The 22020-nt window shown below is 50.6% G+C and overlaps 1 protein-coding gene across 2 annotated transcripts in view; it reads right to left on the bottom strand.

The window, feature by feature from the left end:
• Window positions 1-22020, bottom strand: part of DNAI1 (dynein axonemal intermediate chain 1) — a 201856-nt gene that overhangs the window by 133770 nt on the left and 46066 nt on the right. For both annotated transcript variants that reach the window (XM_056552268.1, XM_056552269.1), the window contains exons 14-15: window positions 21321-21568; window positions 11331-11420 (exon numbers count right to left, since the gene is read on the bottom strand). In XM_056552268.1, coding sequence (XP_056408243.1) covers window positions 11331-11420; window positions 21321-21568 — 338 coding nt within the window. The remainder of the gene's footprint in view (window positions 1-11330; window positions 11421-21320; window positions 21569-22020) is intronic.

Here is a 22020-nt window from a genome sequence, read left to right as displayed (position 1 = left end):
CAGAGCTGTACTCACTATTCTGCTGGTGAGGTCACTGTGTACATATATTACATTACTTATCCTGTACTGATCCTGAGTTATATCCTGTATTATACCCCAGACCTGTACTCACTATTCTGCTGGTGAGGTCACTGTGTACATATATTACATTACTTATCCTGTACTGATCCTGAGTTATATCCTGTATTATACTTCAGAGCTGTACTCACTATTCTGCTGGTGAGGTCACTGTGTACATACATTACATTACTTATCCTGTACTGATCCTGAGTTATATCCTGTATTATACTCCAGAGCTGTACTCACTATTCTGCTGGTGAGGTCACTGTGTACATACATTACATTACTTATCCTGTACTGATCCTGAGTTATATATCAGACAGGAGGCTCATATCTTAAGACGATCTCCCTGTTAGAACTAGGGCATACCGGGATACAGCAAGCAGTGCTGGGGGTGCATTAGTACAGTGCTTGATTTTAAAAAATATTGACAGTACATCTACTGATTACTGCCATAATCAAATATGTCTGAGGAAGCCAATTCAAACGCCTTACCATCCGCAGGCGAGGCTACTCAATTCATGAATGCGGTACAAATCCAAGAACTGATCAGTAAATCAGTTCAGGCGGCTTTGGCGTCCGCTGCGTTGCCATCCGGTTCTCAACAAACGGTACCACCCCTTTCAGGGCCGCCAGCCTTTGCCATTGATCCGACAATTAAAAGAGGAAAATCCTCCCACAAACGCAAGCATTTGATGCCTGCTTACGACTCCCCGGCAGGGGAAGTTCAATCCATGCTCCAGGCAGCCCCCACAAGGGCCTGACAACCCACACTACCTCCAGACTCTCTACGACCCTCGGGCCTCGAGGAGACAACTAATAAGAGGCACAGATCCGCTAGGCGGGCCAAGCCTGATTCATATGTGGACTCCACTGACGAAGATTCGTCCGCTAGCTCTGAGTCCTCCGCAGAGTCTGCTTATAATGATGAGGAAGGTGGGACAGTGACGTTACCCAATAACGTTAACCCTGACACCCAGGGTGACCCTATTTTGGACTCCCTCGGGGAGCCATTCTTTGACCCGGAGGCGATCTCACACCCTCGCTCCGGAGATTGGGCCCCTCTCCCACAAGTGTCCAACTTTGTAGAACATTGGACCCGAAGACCACTAGAGAGGGCAAATAGAAATAAATTGAGGGCAGAATGCCCTAGACCCTCCATACCAAGGAAAGTAGTTGTTACCCCGGAGGTTGACCCGATACTCATGAAGTATCTGACAAAAAATGGGAAATTCCCAAAAAAGGGCATTGAACGCTCCTTCAAATCCATACAAGACCGTATACTAGACCTTCTGGGACCTTTGACTAAGATCTTAGACCTGTCAGAACAGTCTGCTGCATCCAGCCAACCAGTAGATCTCAATCAGCTTAGAGGTTGGGCCCAAAGGGCCATTTGTATGCTCGGAGCCGCCAATACCACCTGTGCGACCGAGCGGCGTAGGTCCATCCTCATGAGATTAGACCCCCAGCTATCCCATCTAGCGGAATCTGAACCGGGTCCCTCAGCCGAGGGCATGCTTTTCGGGGACACCCTCATAAAAGATATTAACAAGTTTGTGGGGTTATTTACTTCCTTGGACAAAGCCCAATCATCCTTGAAAAAGTCAGGGACCTCATCCAAGGTTTTTGCCAGGGCTGGCAGAAATAGGGGCCGATCTGCCGGCCGATCAAATTACTATAGGCCACCACCCAGAGCTCCAGCTCACTACGCTCAGGCTCCTCCCTCCTACCCGCTTCCAATGGCGCAACCCACACCGTTCTTTCCTCCTAGAGGAAGGCCATGGAGAGGACGCGGTGCCAGAGGCTACCCCCGATCCCGTCCGTCGACTGGTAAGTACACCCCTCCTTTCCCAGTCCCATATCCCGGTAGGAGGCAGACTGATGTATTTTATCCACGGTTGGTCTGCGATTACGTCAGACGCATGGATATTGGATACGGTAACAGCACTGTACTAATGCACCCCCAGCACTGCTTGCTGTATCCCGGTATGCCCTAGTTCTAACAGGGAGATCGTCTTAAGATACTCGCCTCCTGTCTTCATATAACTAATATTTTCCGTCACAAGCTAGGAAAATCTCGATTTATATCCTGTAAATCTTTTTATTATAAAAATCTAAAACATAACAGACATAATCAATAATACATAACATAAACTCAGCTTACATGCGCCATAAATATGAAACAAAATAAGACAAATTGTCATTCTAACAAAAACTAAACTTTTACCAGCCAGTCCAGTTTCAACTAAAACTAATTACGTACACGTATATATAAACTAATGAAATAATATGTGTACCCCAACACCATACATCACACCAAACTCACACCAAATACACAAACAAAAACTCTGCCATGCCCGGCAATAGGAAATAAAAGCCGTCCAAACCTGGACATAATGAAAATATTGACTAACAGGCAGCAGATACATTACAGACAAAACATACATATAAACATACATATAAATATACATATAAACATACATATAAACATACATATAAACATACATAGACTTTTTTTTTTTTCCTTTTCCTCTCTCTCTCTCTCTCTCTCTCTCTCTCCCTCTCTCCCTCTCTCCCTCTCTCCCTCTCTCCCTCTCTCTCTCTCTCTCTCTCTCTCTCTCTCCCTCCCTCCGATCCCACACTCACTCACACCCATCCTCACCACCATCATTAGCGGATATCACACTCATACCCATCCTCTCCTAATATATATTAAAAAAAAAAAAAAAAAAATTCAAAACAAATAGATCCGGCTGCCTTAACTAAAACAAAAGGTAACTAAACATTAATAAGCATACATATACGGAAATACAGAAATACAGGTAAATGAATAACAATAACAACTCTTTCACTATCTAATCCCAAAGCCCCTCCAGCCCCTCTTGCCATGAGATGGTATAAATGTCCAGTCCAGTCCATAATCCACACCAGGAGCCGGGCATCATGGAGTCCAATATTGTTCATCAATGGCTCCACCCAGCTCACCTCTTACCCCCCATTCCCCCACCCAACCTATTCTATAGCCCCCTATATACATATATACAAGAAAGTAAAAGCAAGGCCTATTCAGCCATGCCACCAAAAGGTTTGCCACACAACATAATTACTTAAACACATACTATACACTTATTAACATAAACATAACTATATACATAACATAACTATACTTATAACTACATTACTATATACATAACATAACAATTGTAAGGCCCAAGTTCAGTTACCTGCAAGCCCTTCATACACTCATTTCTCTAAAACAAAACAAAAAGCTAAAGGTGATATGCGCCAGCCCTCCACCGGGATCAGAGTATGGCAGACCAGATACCAAATAATTTTTAAACCTATCCCTCACCTACTTTCCCTAGACTCACACTATCGCTGCCCCTAAAGTTTAAGCTGTCCCTACACACTGACCCTACACTGACCCTACCACTCTATCCCTAACCAGAATTAAGGTGCCTCCCCCAAAGGGTTCAGCATCTAGGGCACATCAAATGAAAACCCTCTCCATAGGAGAGAAGCCCTACTTGTACCCAATCTGCCATACTCTAAAGACCTGATCTTCCCGAGGTCACCAGTGATGTTCCTACAGACCTCCACCTCGGAGAGGACTTTTCGCTGTGTAGATACTAAACACCGTGCATTCCACGTGTGGTACCTAACCACTAAGCTAACTAAAAATAATGTGCACCGATCTCGGCCACCCAGGATCTTGAATGCTCCATAAGCCCACTCCGGATAGGCAAGGCCGGCAAGTTGACTCCAGCCGATGGAAGCGCCCACCCGGTTGTAGACCCCTATATTAAAGGGACAATGAAGCAGGAAGTGGTCCATGCTTTCCAGCGTGTTCCCGCACTCTTCTCGGGGACAGTCCCGGTCATCAGAGCTCCTACACTTCAGGTTGTCCCTTACACATAGCTTCCCCTGAAAGCAGCGCCAGGCCAAGTCCCAAAACTTCTGGGGGATCCGTTTCGAGTTCAAAAGACTTAAACCAACCCTCAGATCCCGACCTGGGCAGTCCCTGAGCGCCAGAGGCTTCTGGAAGTGGGTCAACAGAACCCGTTTGTCAAGGGAACGCCTTGACTGGGTCCTGATCTCCCACACTCCCAGACCCCACCGACGTAACGCCTTCAGAGTCGGGGTAGCGTAAGCCGGAAGATATCCATGTGGTGTACGGAGGTCCTTCACTTGCCCTCCTGTCTCCCATTCCTGGAAGAAAGGCCGAAACCACTCCCTGCAGGAGAGTACCCACGGAGGAGCCCTCTCTTTCCAGAGGTTTGCGATGTTTGCTTTCAAGAAGGTGTTCGTTAAGAACACCACAGGGTTTACCATAGATAAACCCCCTAGTCTCCTCGTGCGGTACGTAACCTCCCTCTTGACTAGGTTCAACCTGTTCCCCCATAACAGTTGGAAAAACAGGCTGTAGATCCTAGTGTAGTAAGCCTCTGGCAAGATACATACGCTGCCCAGATAGATAAACAAGGGGAGCAGGTACGATTTGATCAGGTGTACCCTTTCCCTGAGGGTCATAGACCAACCCTTCCACTGGTTCACCCTCTGAGTGGCATCCTGGAGCTTACCGTCCCAGTTTTTGGTGGGATAATCATCCTGGCCGAATGTGATGCCCAAAACTTTTGCTGACTCTTGGAGCCCTGGAAGGGTGTCCGGGAGATCAAACGTGGGATCCCCCCCTCCCAGCCAGAGACTTTCACACTTATCCCGATTGATCTTGGACCCGGATGCCTCCGAGTAACGATTCACCTCCGACATCACCACCTCGACCTCCACCCTCGAGGAGACGAAAATGGTGACATCATCAGCGTACGCCACCACTCTCTGGGCGACATCCAGCTCCGCCAGACTCATCCCGACTCCCGCTAACGGCCCACAATCTACCCTCCGGACGAAGGGATCGATTGCGAACACGTATAACAGCGGGCTCAAAGGACAACCCTGACGGACTCCGGACCCCACCTCAAAAGAGCGGCCAGACCAACCGTTCACCAGTGGGAAACTCTCTGCCCCTGCATATATGGTGACAAGCCAATTCACAAAAGTACTCGGTAAGCCATATCTCAGGAGGACGGACCAGAGGTACTCGTGGTTCACCCGATCAAATGCTTTGGCCTGATCCAGGGACAACAAGTACCCCTTCCAGAGACCCGCACTACTCCGCTCCACTGCCTCCCTGACACTGAGGACAGCACTTAAGGTGCTTCGGCCCGGAACAGAGCAGTGCTGGGCCCCCGAAAGGAGCCGGGGTGCAAACTTCACCAACCGATTAAACAGTATCTTGGCCAGAAGCTTCCTGTCCGTATTGAGAAGAGCTATGGGTCTCCAATTCTCAATCCGGCTAGGATCTTTACCCTTTGAGAGAAGAATCAGGGCCGACCTCCTCATTGACTTTGGCAGAGTGCCCGAGGAGAGACACTCATTAAATACCTCAGTCAAGAGGGGAGCTAAAGACTCCTTAAAGGTCTTGTACCACTCGGATGTTAAGCCATCCGGACCTGGTGACTTCTTGGGGGCAAGCCCCTCGATCGCCAGTCTCACTTCCTCTTCCCTGATTTCTTCTGCCAAAACATCAAGAGAGGGGTGTACCCCTGGCTCAGGAATGGTTTCAGCCAGGAAAGCCGACATCTTGTCCCGATCTAGATCCTTCCTCCCCAAGAGGTGTGAGTAGAAGGATCTGACAACCTCCAGGATCCCTGATCTGGACCGATTCAGAGATCCCGTACTATCGATCAGTCCTGAAATGACTTTACTACTCACTGACATCTTACAGTTTCTGTAAGGGTCGGGCGAGCGGTACTTCCCGAAATCCCTCTCAAAAACCAAAGATGCGTGTCTGTCGTACTGACACCTCATCAGCAAGGACTTCACTCTGGAGATATCCTCTCGGCTACCTCCAGTCGAGACGAGAAGCTCGAGTTTCCTCCTCAGACCCTGATACAGGCGATACCTATTCAGGGACCTGAGGCTCGAGAGCTGGCGGAAGAACCCCGCAACCCGCTTCTTGAATATCTCCCACCACTCTGACTTACTACTACAAAGGTCCAGTAAAGGTACCTGACTCTGAAGAAAATCCTCAAAGGACTGTCTTATCTCCGCTTCCTCCAGGAGGGACGAATTCATCTTCCAATAACCTTTACCCATCCGGGGGGTCTCTGAAACATTCAAGGAAAACAAAATCATACAGTGATCGGAGAACTCCACCTCAATCACGGACACTGCGGAAGAGACGGCTTCCTCCTTTAAATAAAACCTGTCTATCCTAGACCTGCAGCTACCTCGATGATAGGTGAAACCCGCGTGGCCTGAGGGGCTCCGGATGTGGGCGTCCTCTAGGCGAGCTTCCCTAACTATGCTATTGAGGGCTGTACTGTCATAAGCCAGCGGACCATTGGAGCCTCTCCTATCTTGGGACCTCGTGACAGTATTGAAGTCCCCTCCAAAGATCACTTGCCGACTTGTAAAAAGGAAGGGCTTGATCCTCATAAAGAGGCTTTTACGGTCCCACTTTGTTTGTGGGGCGTAGATGTTAATGAGCCGGAGCTCTTGCCCCTTCATGAGGACATCTAAGATCAGGCACCTCCCCATTTCCAACTCGATAACCCGTCTGCATTCAACAGGAGCGGTAAAAAGGACCGCCACCCCACTATATGGCTCAGCCGCAAGAGACCAGTGGGAGGGGCCGCGCCTCCACTCTCTCCTGGCTTTTACCAGGGAGGCTAGATCTGACAACCTGGTCTCTTGCAGATACAAAATGTCGGCTTCAACTCGGCCGAGAAAATCAAAGGCTGCAAATCTAGCCATATCAGACTTAATGCTGGCACAGTTAATGGATGCCAGCGTCAATGGGGTGAGTGCCGCCATCCTGAGTGATCGAGTTGGATGGCCTATCCCCTTTACCTCTTACCCTTCTTCTTCCCCCCTTCCCCATCAGAAGAAGACCCCCTTTCCTTCTTTTTAGACCTCTTTAGGGATGCTGACATATCCATCCCACGATCCTCATCTCCTGACCCAGGGGCCACCTGCCCTCCCAAGGAAGTTACCTCAGAAGGAACAGGCTCAGCACCTCCCGGAGGTTCCTCCGCCTCTGAACAAAGACTCTCAGCCTCCCCCTCCAAAGAAAGGGAAGAGACCTTGCCAAGGGCCCGATACCTATTGGATAGAACGATCAGAGGGGGGTTGGTCAGGCTTTTCCCAGGCACTTGACCTGCAACACCGGAGGAGGAAGATGATGCCCTGAGTACCCTCTGGCCCTGCCTCCTTCTGCCGCACTTTTGTTTTTCCTTTTGCCCTTTCCCATCTTCCTCATCCAAACTTTCATATTGAGAGGAACTTGAGGAAATGGCCCTATTTGCCTCCTCTTTACGAAGTTTCCTTATCGCTTCACCTAACTCGGCGTCCCCAAGAGCCTCAGCTGTCTTCTCTGAGCCAGTGTCGGGAGCAGGATCCCGGACTACACCTTCTACCAGGGAACTTTCAAGATCCCTGCTCCTTCTGCGCCTCTCCTCCCTCCTAAGCTTAGAGGGGCTCTTGTTCTTAACTTTCTTCATTGGCTCTAGTGCCCCTTCTCCTCTGCTGGTCCCCACCCCAGATGAGGCAACCTCACTGCTCTCCCCATCCCGGGTGGTCACAGCATTGGAGAATGAGCGGGGACACCGGCTACACAGGTTGCAGCGAATCTGGCCACAGGTTGCAGCCAGATGACCCTCCGCACCGCACAATGCGCACATCTGCTTAGTGCAGTTTGCGCTAAAGTGTGTGGGATCACCACACTTGTGGCACAGCTTCGGCTGTCCCTGGTAAAAGACTTGGATCCTATCGCGGCCGAGAAAGGCGGCTGATGGAATGTGTGCGACAGTGTTACCTGAACGGCGGAGGCGGACGGAAAACGTCCAGGCTCCAGACCAAATGCCATGTTCATCCAGATTTTTCTTGGGGACGTCCGTCACCTCCCCATACCTGCTCAGCCAGGTCATTATGTCATAGCAAGAAAGAGACTCGTTACGTGTCAGAACGGTCACTTTCTTGACAAAACTCTGGCGGGATACCGCCCTCACAGCGAAATCCTGCCAGACAGGCTCGTCCTTCACCAGTGCGTGATTAGACCAAAAGAGCTCAAGCCCTTCTGGCTTCACAAAACTGATGTCGAACTCAGAGGTACCGAAGGGGTGGATCAGAGCAAAGATGTCATTAGCCCTGAATCCCATCTGGAAAAGAAGCTCCACAACTTTTGCCCTAGAAGGGCATGCATCACCGCCTCTCCATACCAGACGGGCCACATTCCTCCGGCCACGCTCCTGCCCGCTTGTTGGAGGGGACCAGACCACCTCCCCATTATGCTCTCGGAATGCCCCAAGTCCATGTCTTTCTATCCAAAAAGACAAGTCGACCTCCCGGTCCTCTACCTGGAGCGTTCTATCCCCTCTCCTTAAAGCCTCCAGGAGGCGCTGTTGCAAGTTACCTTCCCCTGGATTAAGAGATGAGGATCCCCTGGGACCCCCAGCAGCGACATTAGCATAACTCCTTATTGGAGCAGTCGCTACCGGGGGGGCAGCCGGACCGACACCACTCCCCCCAGAAACAACAGTAGAGGCAGTAACATTATACATAACACTTGTGCCTGTCCCCTCCTGCCTAGCTGCACTGGACTGGCCGGGATATAATCTTGCTGGCTTTATGATGCCGGGCTTTACACTTGCATCATTGGCTTCATTGGGCACACTCAACCTTGCAGCAGTCTTCCCTTTAGAAATATCGGAAGAAGCTGCTTTGTCGCATACTTTGCCCTCGGCCTCCGCCAATACCTCGGCTTCAATTTCTTTAACTGCTACTAACATTGCATGGGTTGTATCATGTCCATGTTCCTGTGGTACCAGTCCTCCACCGCCAGCTCCACCCACAGCAGCCCCACCACAGCGCCACAACTCAAAAGAGCCAGACATCACTGACTGGGCCGCCGAGAATGGCGCTCCGGTTCCAGACACCTGGACACTCCCCCCTTTGCCTGCAGAGGAGTGCCCCGCAGTGGCAGACCTGTTCTGGGAGCTGCCCTCTCCCTTGTCTTTATAATTGCCCGGCCGCCCGAGCTCCATACCAACCTCTGCCACCTGGACACTCCCCCCCTCACCTGCAGAGGAGTGCCCCGCAACGCCAATATCCCCTAACTGGGGACATGCTACCTTGTCCGCAACACTGTCCGGCCCCTTGGCCGTATCTTTGCAGGTGCTGGCCCCGCTACTATGACAAGCGAGGTCAGCGCTTTCCCCCATCTTTACTGTATTATCCCCGGTGTTCTGGCCCCGCTCCACATTTGCAGAAGGGGGGACAGGCAGATTACCAGGGTCTGCACCCTGAACTGACTTTGCAGCCGGCCCAGGGTGCACAAAAGGAACATAAATCAAGCTTACTTGCTCAGATGTTTTTTTCTGCCTTTTCTTCTTCTTTTTTATTATTTGTTCCTCTCCAAGGTCGTCGCCAAAACTAAAATTATCCAAATGCATGGGGGACTCCATCTTTACAATTTGTGCCAGCAGGGCGCCACCACAACCCTCCTCCTCCTCGCCAGCACTCTCGCCCGATGAAGGTGGTAATGCCACTTGTCCTGCAGGTAGACTTGCTTGGGACATGTTCACACCCTGCATTGGCTGCGGCTTGGCTTCCACAGCTTCCCCACTTGCCAGCACCTTAGCCTCTTCAGCCTCCATTTCTTGGACCTCATCCTCACTACTGCTCTCATCTGCTGAACAATCACCCCCAATCTCCTCTTCTTTTACTGGGGATTTCATCCTGGAGGAGCGATCCTCATTAAGAAGTTTCTCCCTAAATAAATCGCTCCCCTCCAGGACAGCCATTCTCCTCAGCTCAGTCTCCTCCAGCTCCAGCCTCAAGGACTTAACCCTTGCAGAGTACTCTGGTTTCCTGCGCTTGGTAGTTGTGCTCACCTGATACTTGGCAAACTTTAGCTCCTCTCTCAGCTCCCTCAGCTTCTTCCCAAGGAGTTCGTACTCACCAATCTTGGCAGCAAGTCTGGAGCTGTATGTCGCCATAGACTCCTTGGGTCTTCTCTGGCCCCACTGCTCCACAACCTGGCTCTTGGAGGAGCTCTTCTGTGCTGCAGAGACCTTCTTTAAACCTGTCTTGCTTGCAGGCTTTTCTTCCTGGCTGAGAGCCTTGCGGCTTCCAACCATTGCTGGAGGGACAGAATCCACATCGCTGCGGACCCTGCCAGATCTTCTAACCCCTCCAGCCGGGGCACTGGCTGGTAGCTTTCCCTCTACACCCCTCGCCAGCCTGGACCGAGGAGTGGAGGTCAGGGGATTCATGCTGATGGCTCCCCCAGGAATCTGCCACCTTCCTGGGAAAGCAGGTGGAAAAATCAGCCTCTCTCCTCTGGAAGTCTGGAGTCTCAGGAGCTCAGCAACAGACACACCTAGTGACCACACCCTCCAGAGCTGTACTCACTATTCTGCTGGTGAGGTCACTGTGTACATACATTACATTACTTATCCTGTACTGATCCTGAGTTATATCCTGTATTATACTCCAGAGCTGTACTCACTATTCTGCTGGTGAGGTCACTGTGTACATACATTACATTACTTATCCTGTACTGATCCTGAGTTATATCCTGTATTATACCCCAGAGCTGTACTCACTATTCTGCTGGTGAGGTCACTGTGTACATACATTACATTACTTATCCTGTACTGATCCTGAGTTATATCCTGTATTATACTCCAGAGCTGTACTCACTATTCTGCTGGTGAGGTCACTGTGTACATACATTACATTACTTATCCTGTACTGATCCTGAGTTATATCCTGTATTATACCCCAGAGCTGTACTCACTATTCTGCTGGTGAGGTCACTGTGTACATACATTACATTACTTATCCTGTACTGATCCTGAGTTATATCCTGTATTATACTCCAGAGCTGTACTCACTATTCTGCTGGTGAGGTCACTGTGTACATACATTACATTACTTATCCTGTACTGATCCTGAGTTATATCCTGTATTATACTCCAGAGCTTCGCTCACTATTCTGCTGGTGAGGTCACTGTGTACATACATTACATGACTTATCCTGTACTGATCCTGAGTTATATCCTGTATTATACCCCAGAGCTGTACTCACTATTCTGCTGGTGAGGTCACTGTGTACATACATTACATTACTTATCCTGTACTGATCCTGAGTTATATCCTGTATTATACTCCAGAGCTGCGCTCACTATTCGTCAGTCCTCACTCACCTTGATCAATGTCCAGGACACCACTCTCCCGTCTGAGGACACGGAGAAGAAGTTCAGGTTCTTGTCCAGGTCGTCTTTCTGCCATTTGACCTGGAGGTCAGAAGGTCAGACACATGCGGTTACTATCTCAGTGCGGTGGCGTCACGTCGCCTCTTTTATAGTCAGTGTAATATTTATATGGAGCAGTAATGTAACAAGACGCCACGTTCCCAGACGCCCCCCATCAGCAGTACAGCGCACACTCCATATCCAACCAGGGTGTTACACAACCAGGGTGCCTCCAGCTGTTGCAAAACTACAACTCCCAGCATGCCTGGACAGCCAACGGCTGTCCGGGCATGCTGGGAGTAGTAGTTTTGCAACAGCTGGATGGAGACACACTGTTTGGAAAACACCACTTTAAGGAGTCCTCACAATTGTCTTCATCCTCTTTTCCTTTCTATTAATTGAAGTCGGGATTTTCATGATTCAATATTTACCCCATTAAAAGCTTCTGCCGGAAATGAGAGGAATCAATGAGCGAATCGTGTCCCTGCGGAGGTGTGGGAGATGGCGCGGAATGCAAATGAGCTGTTTACTGCTCCCCTCCCAGCTCTATCTGTATACTGCTATTTCTATGAGATCAGGATATATAGTAGTTATACACCTCCCCTCCAGCTCTATCTGTATACTGCTGCTGTCTCTATAGGATCAGGATATATAGTAGCTATACAACTCCCCTCCAGCTCTATCTGTATACTGCTGCTATCTCTATGGGATCAGGATATATAGTAGTTATACACACCCCTCCAGCTCTATCTGTATACTGCTGCTGTCTCTATAGGATCAGGATATATAGTAGCTATACAACTCCCCTCCAGCTCTATCTGTATACTGCTGCTATCTCTATGTGATCAGTATATATAGTAGTTATACACCTCCCCTCCAGCTATATCTGTATACTGCTGCTATTTATATGGGCTCAAAATATATAGTAGTTATACACATCCCCTCTTGCACTATCTGTATGGGGTCAGGATATCTAGTAATTATACCCCTCCAGCTCTATCTGTATACTGCTGCTATCTCTATTGTATGGGGATATATAGTAGTTATACACCTCCCCTTCAGCTCTTTCTGTATACTGCTGCTATCTCTATGGGATCCGAAATCAAATAAAAAATATTACAAATCAATGCCAATATAACAATGTGAGTTAATAATATCCTCAACTCACAGACAAGCAGAGACATTAAAGGGGTACTCCGGTGGAAAACTTTTTTATTTTTATTAACTGGTGCCAGAAAGTTAAACAGATTTGTAAATGACTTCTATTAAAAAATCTTAATCCTTCCAGTACTTATTAGCTGCTGAATACTACAGAAGAAATAGTTTTCTTTTTGGAACACAGAGCTCTCTGCTGACATCACGACCACAGTGCTCTCTGCTGACATCTCTGTCCACTTTAAGAACTGTCCAGAGTAGGAGAAAATCCCCATAGCAAACATATGCTGCTCTGGACAGTCCCTAAAATGGACAGAGGTGTCAGCAGAGAGCACTGTGATCGTGATGTCAGCAGAGAGCTCTGTGTTCCAAAAAGAAAACTATTTCCTCTGTAGTATTCAGCAGCTAATAAGTACTGGAAGGATTAAGATTTTTTAATAGAAGTAATTTACAAATCTGTTTAACTTTCTGGCACCAGTTGATTTAAAAAAAAAAAAAGTTTTCCACCGGAGTACCCCTTTAATGTCTCTGCTTGTCTGTGAGTTAAGAATATTATTAACTCACATTGTTATATTGGCATTGATTTGTAATGTTTTTTTTTTTTTTTTTCGGATCCCATAGAGATAGCAGCAGCAGTATACAGAAAGTGTGGGGGGCTGGCAGAGCATGCTGGGATTGTTAGTCCCCCTGGTCAGGATTTCTTCATTTCTCCGGTTCTTTTGCCGTACAGACATGACAGCTGCCAGCACAGAAGTGATGACAAGTGACATCTTATTAGAGGATGCGGCTGCCGGTGACGGCGGTGTACGAGCGCCCTGCTGTCAGTGATACGACAGGTGACGGGCCCCCATCCAGGTAGATAATAGAGGAGCGGCGGCAGCGATCAGACGGCAGGAGACGGGCAGCGTGCGCCGGGGGCAGGGAACACATCTATAATCCGGGCACGTTGGGCAGAGGACAGAAGAGGACACAGCTAACACTGTTATATCAGGGGGTGGGAGACAACACGGATGAGGGGGGCTATAAGGAAAGAGGCAATAGAGGAAGGGGGGCTAAATATAAAGAGAGGGGGCAAGAGAGAGAAGAGCTTATAGCAGTGTTTACCAAGCAGCGTGCCTCCAGCTGTATCAAAACTACAACTCCCAGCATGCCCAGACTGAAGAGTGATGTCAGTGCAGCCGCCGCCGAGTGATGTCAGTGCAGCCGCCGAGTGATGTCAGTGCAGCCGCCGAGTGATGTCAGTGCAGCCGCCGCCGAGTGATGTCAGTGCAGCCGCCGCCGAGTGATGTCAGTGCAGCCGCCGAGTGATGTCAGTGCAGCCGCCGCCGAGTGATGTCAGTGCAGCCGCCGCCGAGTGATGTCAGTGCAGCCGCCGGCGAGTGATGTCAGTGCAGCCGCCGGCGAGTGATGTCAGTGCAGCCGCCGAGTGATGTCAGTGCAGCCGCCGCCGAGTGATGTCAGTGCAGCCGCCGAGTGATGTCAGTGCAGCCGCCGCCGAGTGATGTCAGTGCAGCCGCCGCCGAGTGATGTCAGTGCAGCCGCCGCCGAGTGATGTCAGTGCAGCTGCCGAGTGATGTCAGTGCAGACGCCGCCGAGTGATGTCAGTGCAGCCGCCGCCGAGTGATGTCAGTGCAGCCGCCGCCGAGTGATGTCAGTGCAGCCGCCGCCGAGTGATGTCAGTGCAGCCGCCGAGGGATGTCAGTGCAGCCGCCACCGAGCGATGTCAGTGCAGCCGCCGAGTGATGTCAGTGCAGCCGCCGAGTGATGTCAGTGCAGCCGCCGCCGAGTGATGTCAGTGCAGCCGCCGCCGAGTGATGTCAGTGCAGCCGCCGCCGAGTGATATCAGTGCAGCCGCCGCCGAGTGATGTCAGTGCAGCCGCCGCCGAGTGATGTCAGTGCAACCGCCGCCGAGTGATGTCAGTGCAGCCGCCGCCGAGTGATGTCAGTGCAGCCGCCGCCGAGTGATGTCAGTGCAGCCGCCGCCGAGTGATGTCAGTGCAGCCGCCGCCGAGTGATGTCAGTGCAGCCGCCGCCGAGTGATGTCAGTGCAGCCGCCTCCGAGTGATGTCAGTGCATCCGCCTCCGACTGATGTCAGTGCAGCCGCCGCCGAGTGATGTCAGTGCAGCCGCCGCCGAGTGATGTCAGTGCAGCCGCCGCCGAGTGATGTCAGTGCAGCCGCCGCCGAGTGATGTCAGTGCAGCCGCCTCCGAGTGATGTCAGTGCAGCCGCCTCCGAGTGATGTCAGTGCAGCCGCCTCCGAGTGATGTCAGTGCAGCCGCCTCCGAGTGATGTCAGTGCAGCCGCCTCCGAGTGGTGTCAGTGCAGCCGCCTCCGAGTGGTGTCAGTGCAGCCGCCGCCGAGTGATGTCAGTGCAGCCGCCGCCGAGTGATGTCAGTGCAGCCGCCGCCGAGTGATGTCAGTGCAGCCGCCGAGTGTGGTCAGTGCAGCCGCCGCCGAGTGATGTCAGTGCAGCCGCCGCCGAGTGATGTCAGTGCAGCCGCCGCCGAGTGATGTCAGTGCAGCCGCTGCCGAGTGTGGTCAGTGCAGCCGCCGAGTGATGTCAGTGCAGCCGCCGCCGAGTGATGTCAGTGCAGCCGCCGCCGAGTGATGTCGGTGCAGCCGCCGAGCGATGTCGGTGCAGCCGCCGAGCGATGTCGGTGCAGCCGCCGAGCGATGTCAGTGCAGCCGCCACCGAGCGATGTCAGTGCAGCCGCCGAGTGATGTCAGTGCAGCCGCCGAGAGATGTCAGTGCAGCCGCCGCCGAGTGATGTCAGTGCAGCCACCGCCGAGCGATGTCAGTGCAGCCGCCGAGCGATGTCAGTGCAGCCGCCGAGTGATGTCAGTGCAGCCACCGAGTGATGTCAGTGCAGCCGCCGCCGAGTGATGTCAGTGCAGCCGCCGCCGAGTGATGTCAGTGCAGCCGCCACCGAGCGATGTCAGTGCAGCCGCCGAGTGATGTCAGTGCAGCCGCCGCCGAGTGATGTCAGTGCAGCCGCCGAGTGATGTCAGTGCAGCCGCCGCCGAGTGATGTCAGTGCAGCCGCCGCCGAGTGATATCAGTGCAGCCGCCGCCGAGTGATGTCAGTGCAGCCGCCGCCGAGTGATGTCAGTGCAACCGCCGCCGAGTGATGTCAGTGCAGCCGCCGCCGAGTGATGTCAGTGCAGCCGCCGCCGAGTGATGTCAGTGCAGCCGCCGCCGAGTGATGTCAGTGCAGCCGCCGCCGAGTGATGTCAGTGCAGCCGCCGCCGAGTGATGTCAGTGCAGCCGCCTCCGACTGATGTCAGTGCATCCGCCTCCGACTGATGTCAGTGCAGCCGCCGCCGAGTGATGTCAGTGCAGCCGCCGCCGAGTGATGTCAGTGCAGCCGCCGCCGAGTGATGTCAGTGCAGCCGCCGCCGAGTGATGTCAGTGCAGCCGCCTCCGAGTGATGTCAGTGCAGCCGCCTCCGAGTGATGTCAGTGCAGCCGCCTCCGAGTGATGTCAGTGCAGCCGCCTCCGAGTGATGTCAGTGCAGCCGCCTCCGAGTGGTGTCAGTGCAGCCGCCTCCGAGTGGTGTCAGTGCAGCCGCCGCCGAGTGATGTCAGTGCAGCCGCCGCCGAGTGATGTCAGTGCAGCCGCCGCCGAGTGATGTCAGTGCAGCCGCCGAGTGTGGTCAGTGCAGCCGCCGCCGAGTGATGTCAGTGCAGCCGCCGCCGAGTGATGTCAGTGCAGCCGCCGCCGAGTGATGTCGGTGCAGCCGCCGAGCGATGTCGGTGCAGCCGCCGAGCGATGTCGGTGCAGCCGCCGAGCGATGTCAGTGCAGCCGCCACCGAGCGATGTCAGTGCAGCCGCCGAGTGATGTCAGTGCAGCCGCCGAGAGATGTCAGTGCAGCCGCCGCCGAGTGATGTCAGTGCAGCCACCGCCGAGCGATGTCAGTGCAGCCGCCGAGCGATGTCAGTGCAGCCGCCGAGTGATGTCAGTGCAGCCACCGAGTGATGTCAGTGCAGCCGCCGCCGAGTGATGTCAGTGCAGCCGCCGCCGAGTGATGTCAGTGCAGCCGCCGAGTGATGTCAGTGCAGCCGCCGCCGAGTGATGTCAGTGCAGCCGCCGCCGAGTGATGTCAGTGCAGCCGCCGAGTGATGTCAGTGCAGCCGCCGCCGAGTGATGTCAGTGCAGCCGCCGCCGAGTGATGTCAGTGCAGCCGCCGCCGAGTGATGTCAGTGCAGCCGCCGCCGAGTGATGTCAGTGCAGCCACCGAGTGATGTCAGTGCAGCCGCCGCCGAGTGATGTCAGTGCAGCCGCCGCCGAGTGATGTCAGTGCAGCCGCCGCCGAGTGATGTCAGTGCAGCCGCCGAGTGTGGTCAGTGCAGCCGCCGAGTGTGGTCAGTGCAGCCGCCTCCGAGTGATGTCAGTGCAGCCGCTGAGTGTGGTCAGTGCAGCCGCCGCCGAGTGATGTCAGTGCAGCCGCCGAGTGATGTCAGTGCAGCCGCCGCCGAGCGATGTCAGTGCAGCCGCCGCCGAGTGATGTCAGTGCAGCCGCCGCCGAGCGATGTCAGTGCAGCCACCGCCGAGTGATGTCAGTGCAGCCGCCGCCGAGCGATGTCAGTGCAGCCGCCGCCGAGTGATGTCAGTGCAGCCGCCGCCGAGCGATGTCAGTGCAGCCGTTGAGTGATGTCAGTGCAGCCACCGTATATACAGACAGCGATATCTAAGCCGCAATAACATTCAAGAACATCCCTGATCCATAACAGCACAGCGCAAATGAATAAGCACAGTCACCATGTGCTCCCAACTCACAAGTTATATACATCTAGGGGGAAGCAAAATGTTCTCACTGCTGTGTAAAAGTATTCACACCCTTCCTCGTGCTCCATTACACATTTGTCGTAGTTTCTGATCTGTGTACACAATGTGACCTTAGACGAACGGAATCCAAGGAATCTCCGGACACTGGATACGTATCACACCCGACCACATATCATCCATGTGTAAAAGTATCTGCCCCCTCAGGAACCCAACCAAACAAGCGCTTTACAATAAGAATCCACAGATTCTCACTACAGCCATCAGGTCGGATATAAACGACGAATCTCAGAGTTGGGGTCTCTACTCCCCCAATGACGTACAGCAGATAACACTGAAGAACTCATAAGGGGGTCACTTATATTTACACATGGGTCTGTTCCTCATAAAGTGTCAGTAATAACTTATATGCTCCGTGATTCCTCCCCTTTGTCCATCAGAGAGCGCAGAGCGTGAGAAATGTGTAACAATAAGGAACATCTGGGGTGAGCGGGAGCCGTATCCAATATACACAAGTTTTCATTTCTGGATAATGTCAAATGCGAATAACGAGATCCAGGAAATATCGGACGGACTCATATTCAGCGCTAATAGAATTATCCTCATCTATGAGCGCCACCTGGTGGCCAGCACTGAAACTGCAGCCCCATATGGATTTAGGGGGTAATATGTGATACCCCTGCAGGTTAAGGGATTGATATCCGATATCCCTGTAGGTCTAAGGGTTAATAACCGATACCGCTGTAGGTTTTGGGTTTATTATCTGATATCGTTGTAGGTTTTGGGTTTATTATCTGATATCGCTGTAGGTTTTGGGTTTATTATCTGATATCGCTGTAGGTTTTGGGTTTATTATCTGATATCGCTGTAGGTTTTGGGTTTATTATCTGATATCGCTGTAGGTTTTGGGTTTATTATCTGATATCGCTGTAGGTTTTGGGTTTATTATCTGATATCGCTGTAGGTTTTGGGTTTATTATCTGATATCGCTGTAGGTTTTGGGTTTATCATCTTATATCCCTGGGGGTCAATATCGGATATCCCTGCAGGTTTAGGGGTCAATATCTGATATTCCCCTAGGTCTAGGGGATAATATCTAACCTCCCTGTAGGTTGAAGGGTAAATATCTGAAATCCCTGTAGGTCTAGGGGGTCATTATCTTATATCCCTGTAGGTCTATGGGTTAATATCTTATATCCCTGTAGGTCTATGGGTTAATATCTGATATCCTTGTAGATTTAGGGGTTAATATCTGATATCCCTGTAGGTCTATGGGTTAATATCTGATATCCCTGTAGGTCTAGGGGTTAATATCTGATATCCCTGTAGGTGTAGGGGTTAATATCGTATATCCCTGTAGGTCTAGGGATTAATATCTTATATCCCTGTAGGTGTAGGGGTTAATACCTGATATCCTTGTAGGTTTAGGGGTTAATATCTGATATCCCTGTAGGTCTAGGGGTTAATATCTGATATCCTTTTAGGTTTAGGGGTTATTATCTAATATCCCTGTAGGTGTAGGGGTTAATATCTGTAGGTCTAGGGGTTAATATCTGATATCCCTGTAGGTGTAGGGGTTAATATCTTATATCCCTGTAGGTCTATGGGTTAATATCTTATATCCCTGTAGGTGTAGGGGTTAATACCTGATATCCTTGTAGGTTTAGGGGTTAATATCTGATATCCCTGTAGGTCTAGGGGTTAATATCTGATATCCTTTTAGGTTTAGGGGTTATTATCTAATATCCCTGTAGGTGTAGGGGTTAATATCTGTAGGTCTAGGGGTTAATATCTGATATCCCTGTAGGTGTAGGGGTTAATATCTGTAGGTGTAGGGGTTAATATCTGATATCCCTGTAGGTCTAGGGGCTAATATCTGATATCCTTTTAGTTTTAGGGGTTATTATCTAATATGCCGGTAGGTGTAGGGGTTAATATCTGTTGGTCTAGGGGTTAATATCTGATATCCCTGTAGGTCTATGGGTTAATATCTGATATGCTTGTAGATTTAGGGGTTAATATCTGATATCCCTGTAAGTCTAGGGGTTAATATCTGATATCCCTGTAGGTCTAGGGGTTAATATCTGATATCCCTGTAGGTGTAGGGGTTAATATCGTATATCCCTGTAGGTCTAGGGATTAATATCTTATATCCCTGTAGGTGTAGGGGTTAATACCTGATATCCTTGTAGGTGTAGGGGTTAATATCTGATTTCCCTGTAGGTCTAGGGGTTAATATCTGATATCCATGTAGGTCTAGGGGTTAATATCTGATATCCCTGTAGGTGTAGGGGTTAATATCTGATTTCCTTGTAGGAGTAGGGGTTAATATCGTATATCCCTGTAGGTGTAGGGATTAATATCTGATATCCCTGTAGGTGTAGGGGTTAATACCGGATATCCTTGTAGGTGTAGGGGTTAATATCTGATATCCCTGTAGGTGTAGGGGTTAATACCGGATATCCTTGTAGGTTTAGGGGTTAATATCTGATATCCCTGTAGGTCTAAGGGTTAATATCTGATATCTCTGTAGGTCTAGGGGCTAATATATGATATCCTTTTAGTTTTAGGGGTTATTATCTAATATGCCGGTAGGTGTAGGGGTTAATATCTGTTGGTCTAGGGGTTAATATCTGATATCCCTGTAGGTGTAGGGGTTAATATCTTATATCCCTGTAGGTCTATGGGTTAATATCTGATATGCTTGTAGATTTAGGGGTTAATATCTGATATCCCTGTAGGTGTAGGGGTTAATATCTGATATCCCTGTAGGTGTAGGGGTTAATATCGTATATCCCTGTAGGTGTAGGGGTTAATATCTGATATCCCTGTAGGTGTAGGGGTTAATACCGGATATCCTTGTAGGTTTAGGGGTTAATATCTGATATCCCTGTAGGTCTAAGGGTTAATATCTGATATCCCTGTAGGTCTAGGGGCTAATATCTGATATCCTTTTAGGTTTAGGGGTTATTATCTAATATCCCTGTAGGTGTAGGGGTTAATATCTGTAGGTCTAGGGGTTAATATCTGATATCCCTGTAGGTGTAGGGGTTAATATCTGATTTCCCTGTAGGTCTATGGGTTAATATCTGATATCCCTGTAGATTTAGGGGTTAATATCTGATATCCTTGTAGATTTAGGGGTTAATACCTGATATCCCTGTAGGTCTAGGGGTTAATATCTGATATCCCTGTAGGTCTAGGGGTTAATATCTGATATCCCTGTAGGTGTTAATATCTGATTTCCCTGTAGGTGTAGGGGTTAATATCGTATATCCCTGTAGGTGAAGGGGTTAATATCTGATATCCCTGTAGGTGTAGGGGTTAATACCGGATATCCTTGTAGGTTTAGGGGTTAATATCTGATATCCCTGTAGGTCTATGGTTTAATATCTTATATCCCTGTAGGTCTAGGGGTTAATATCTGATATCCCTGTAGGTCTAGGGGTTAATATCTGATATCCTTTTAGGTTTAGGGGTTATTATCTAATATCCCTGTAGGTGTAGGGGTTAATATCTGTAGGTCTAGGGGTTAATATCTGATATCCATGTAGGTCTAGGGGTTAATATCTGATTTCCCTGTAGGTCTAGGGGCTAATATCTGATATCCTTTTAGGTTTAGGGGTTATTATCTAATATCCCTGTAGGTGTAGGGGTTAATATCTGTAGGTCTAGGGGTTAATATCTGATATCCCTATAGGTCTAGGGGTTAATATCTGATATCCCTATAGGTCTAGGGGTTAATATCTGATATCCCTATAGGTCTAGGGGTTAATATCTGATATCCCTGTAGGTCTAGGGGTTAATATCTGCTTTCCCTGTAGGTCTAGGGGTTAATATCTGCTTTCCCTGTAGGTCTAGGGGTTAATATCTGCTTTCCCTGTAGGTCTAGGGGTTAATATCTGTAGGTTTAGGGGTAACATGTGATCCCCCCTGTGTACTCCCCATCAGTCTTGCCCCATACGCAGGTATGCAGCCCCCATGAACAGCAGGGGGCGCTCACCTGCCACACGGGGTCGGTGTGTTTCCCGGACTTTGCAGAGCTCATGTACTTGGGCTGCGGAGATTCGGACTTCAGGTTGAAGATGGCCACGTTCCCATCATAGAAGCCGACGGCCACCAGGTAGGGGTGATCCTTATGGACGTCCAGGCACATGACGCCGCTCTCCGTGCTGAAGGTGAACTCGGGGTTCGAGGGGTTCTTCAGGGTGTAGAGGAGCAGCAGCCCCCGAGTCTGCTTCATGAAGTCATCTGTGGTGATAGGAGGAGAAAGGTAAGAGAGGGAGGGGTTAAGAACTCCCTCCATAGACCACGCCCCTGAGGAGCACCCGACTGTCTTAAAGGGGTACCTTTGGCTGTCCGGGCATGCTGGGAGTTGTAGTTTTGGGAAACACTGCCCTATCTGCATCATGGAGAGCCAGAGAAGAAATCTAATGTCTCTCTTTATTACAATGGTGATCGCTCCGTCCTGTACTCACTGCCCCGCCCTGTACTCACTGCCCCGCCCTGTACTCACTGCCCCGCCCTGTACTCACTGCCCCGCCCTGTACTCACTGCTCCTCCCTGTTCTCACTGCTCCGCCCTGTTCTCACTGCCCCGCCCTGTACTCACTGCCCCGCCCTGTAATCACTGCCCCGCCCTGTACTCACTGCCCCGCCCTGTACTCACTGCTCGTCCTGTACTCACTGCCCCGCCCTGTACTC

Source organism: Hyla sarda, unplaced genomic scaffold (assembly GCF_029499605.1).
Source record: "Hyla sarda isolate aHylSar1 unplaced genomic scaffold, aHylSar1.hap1 scaffold_149, whole genome shotgun sequence".
In the NCBI taxonomy this organism is placed as follows: domain Eukaryota; kingdom Metazoa; phylum Chordata; class Amphibia; order Anura; family Hylidae; genus Hyla; species Hyla sarda.
This window is presented reverse-complemented; position numbering and strand designations above follow the sequence as displayed.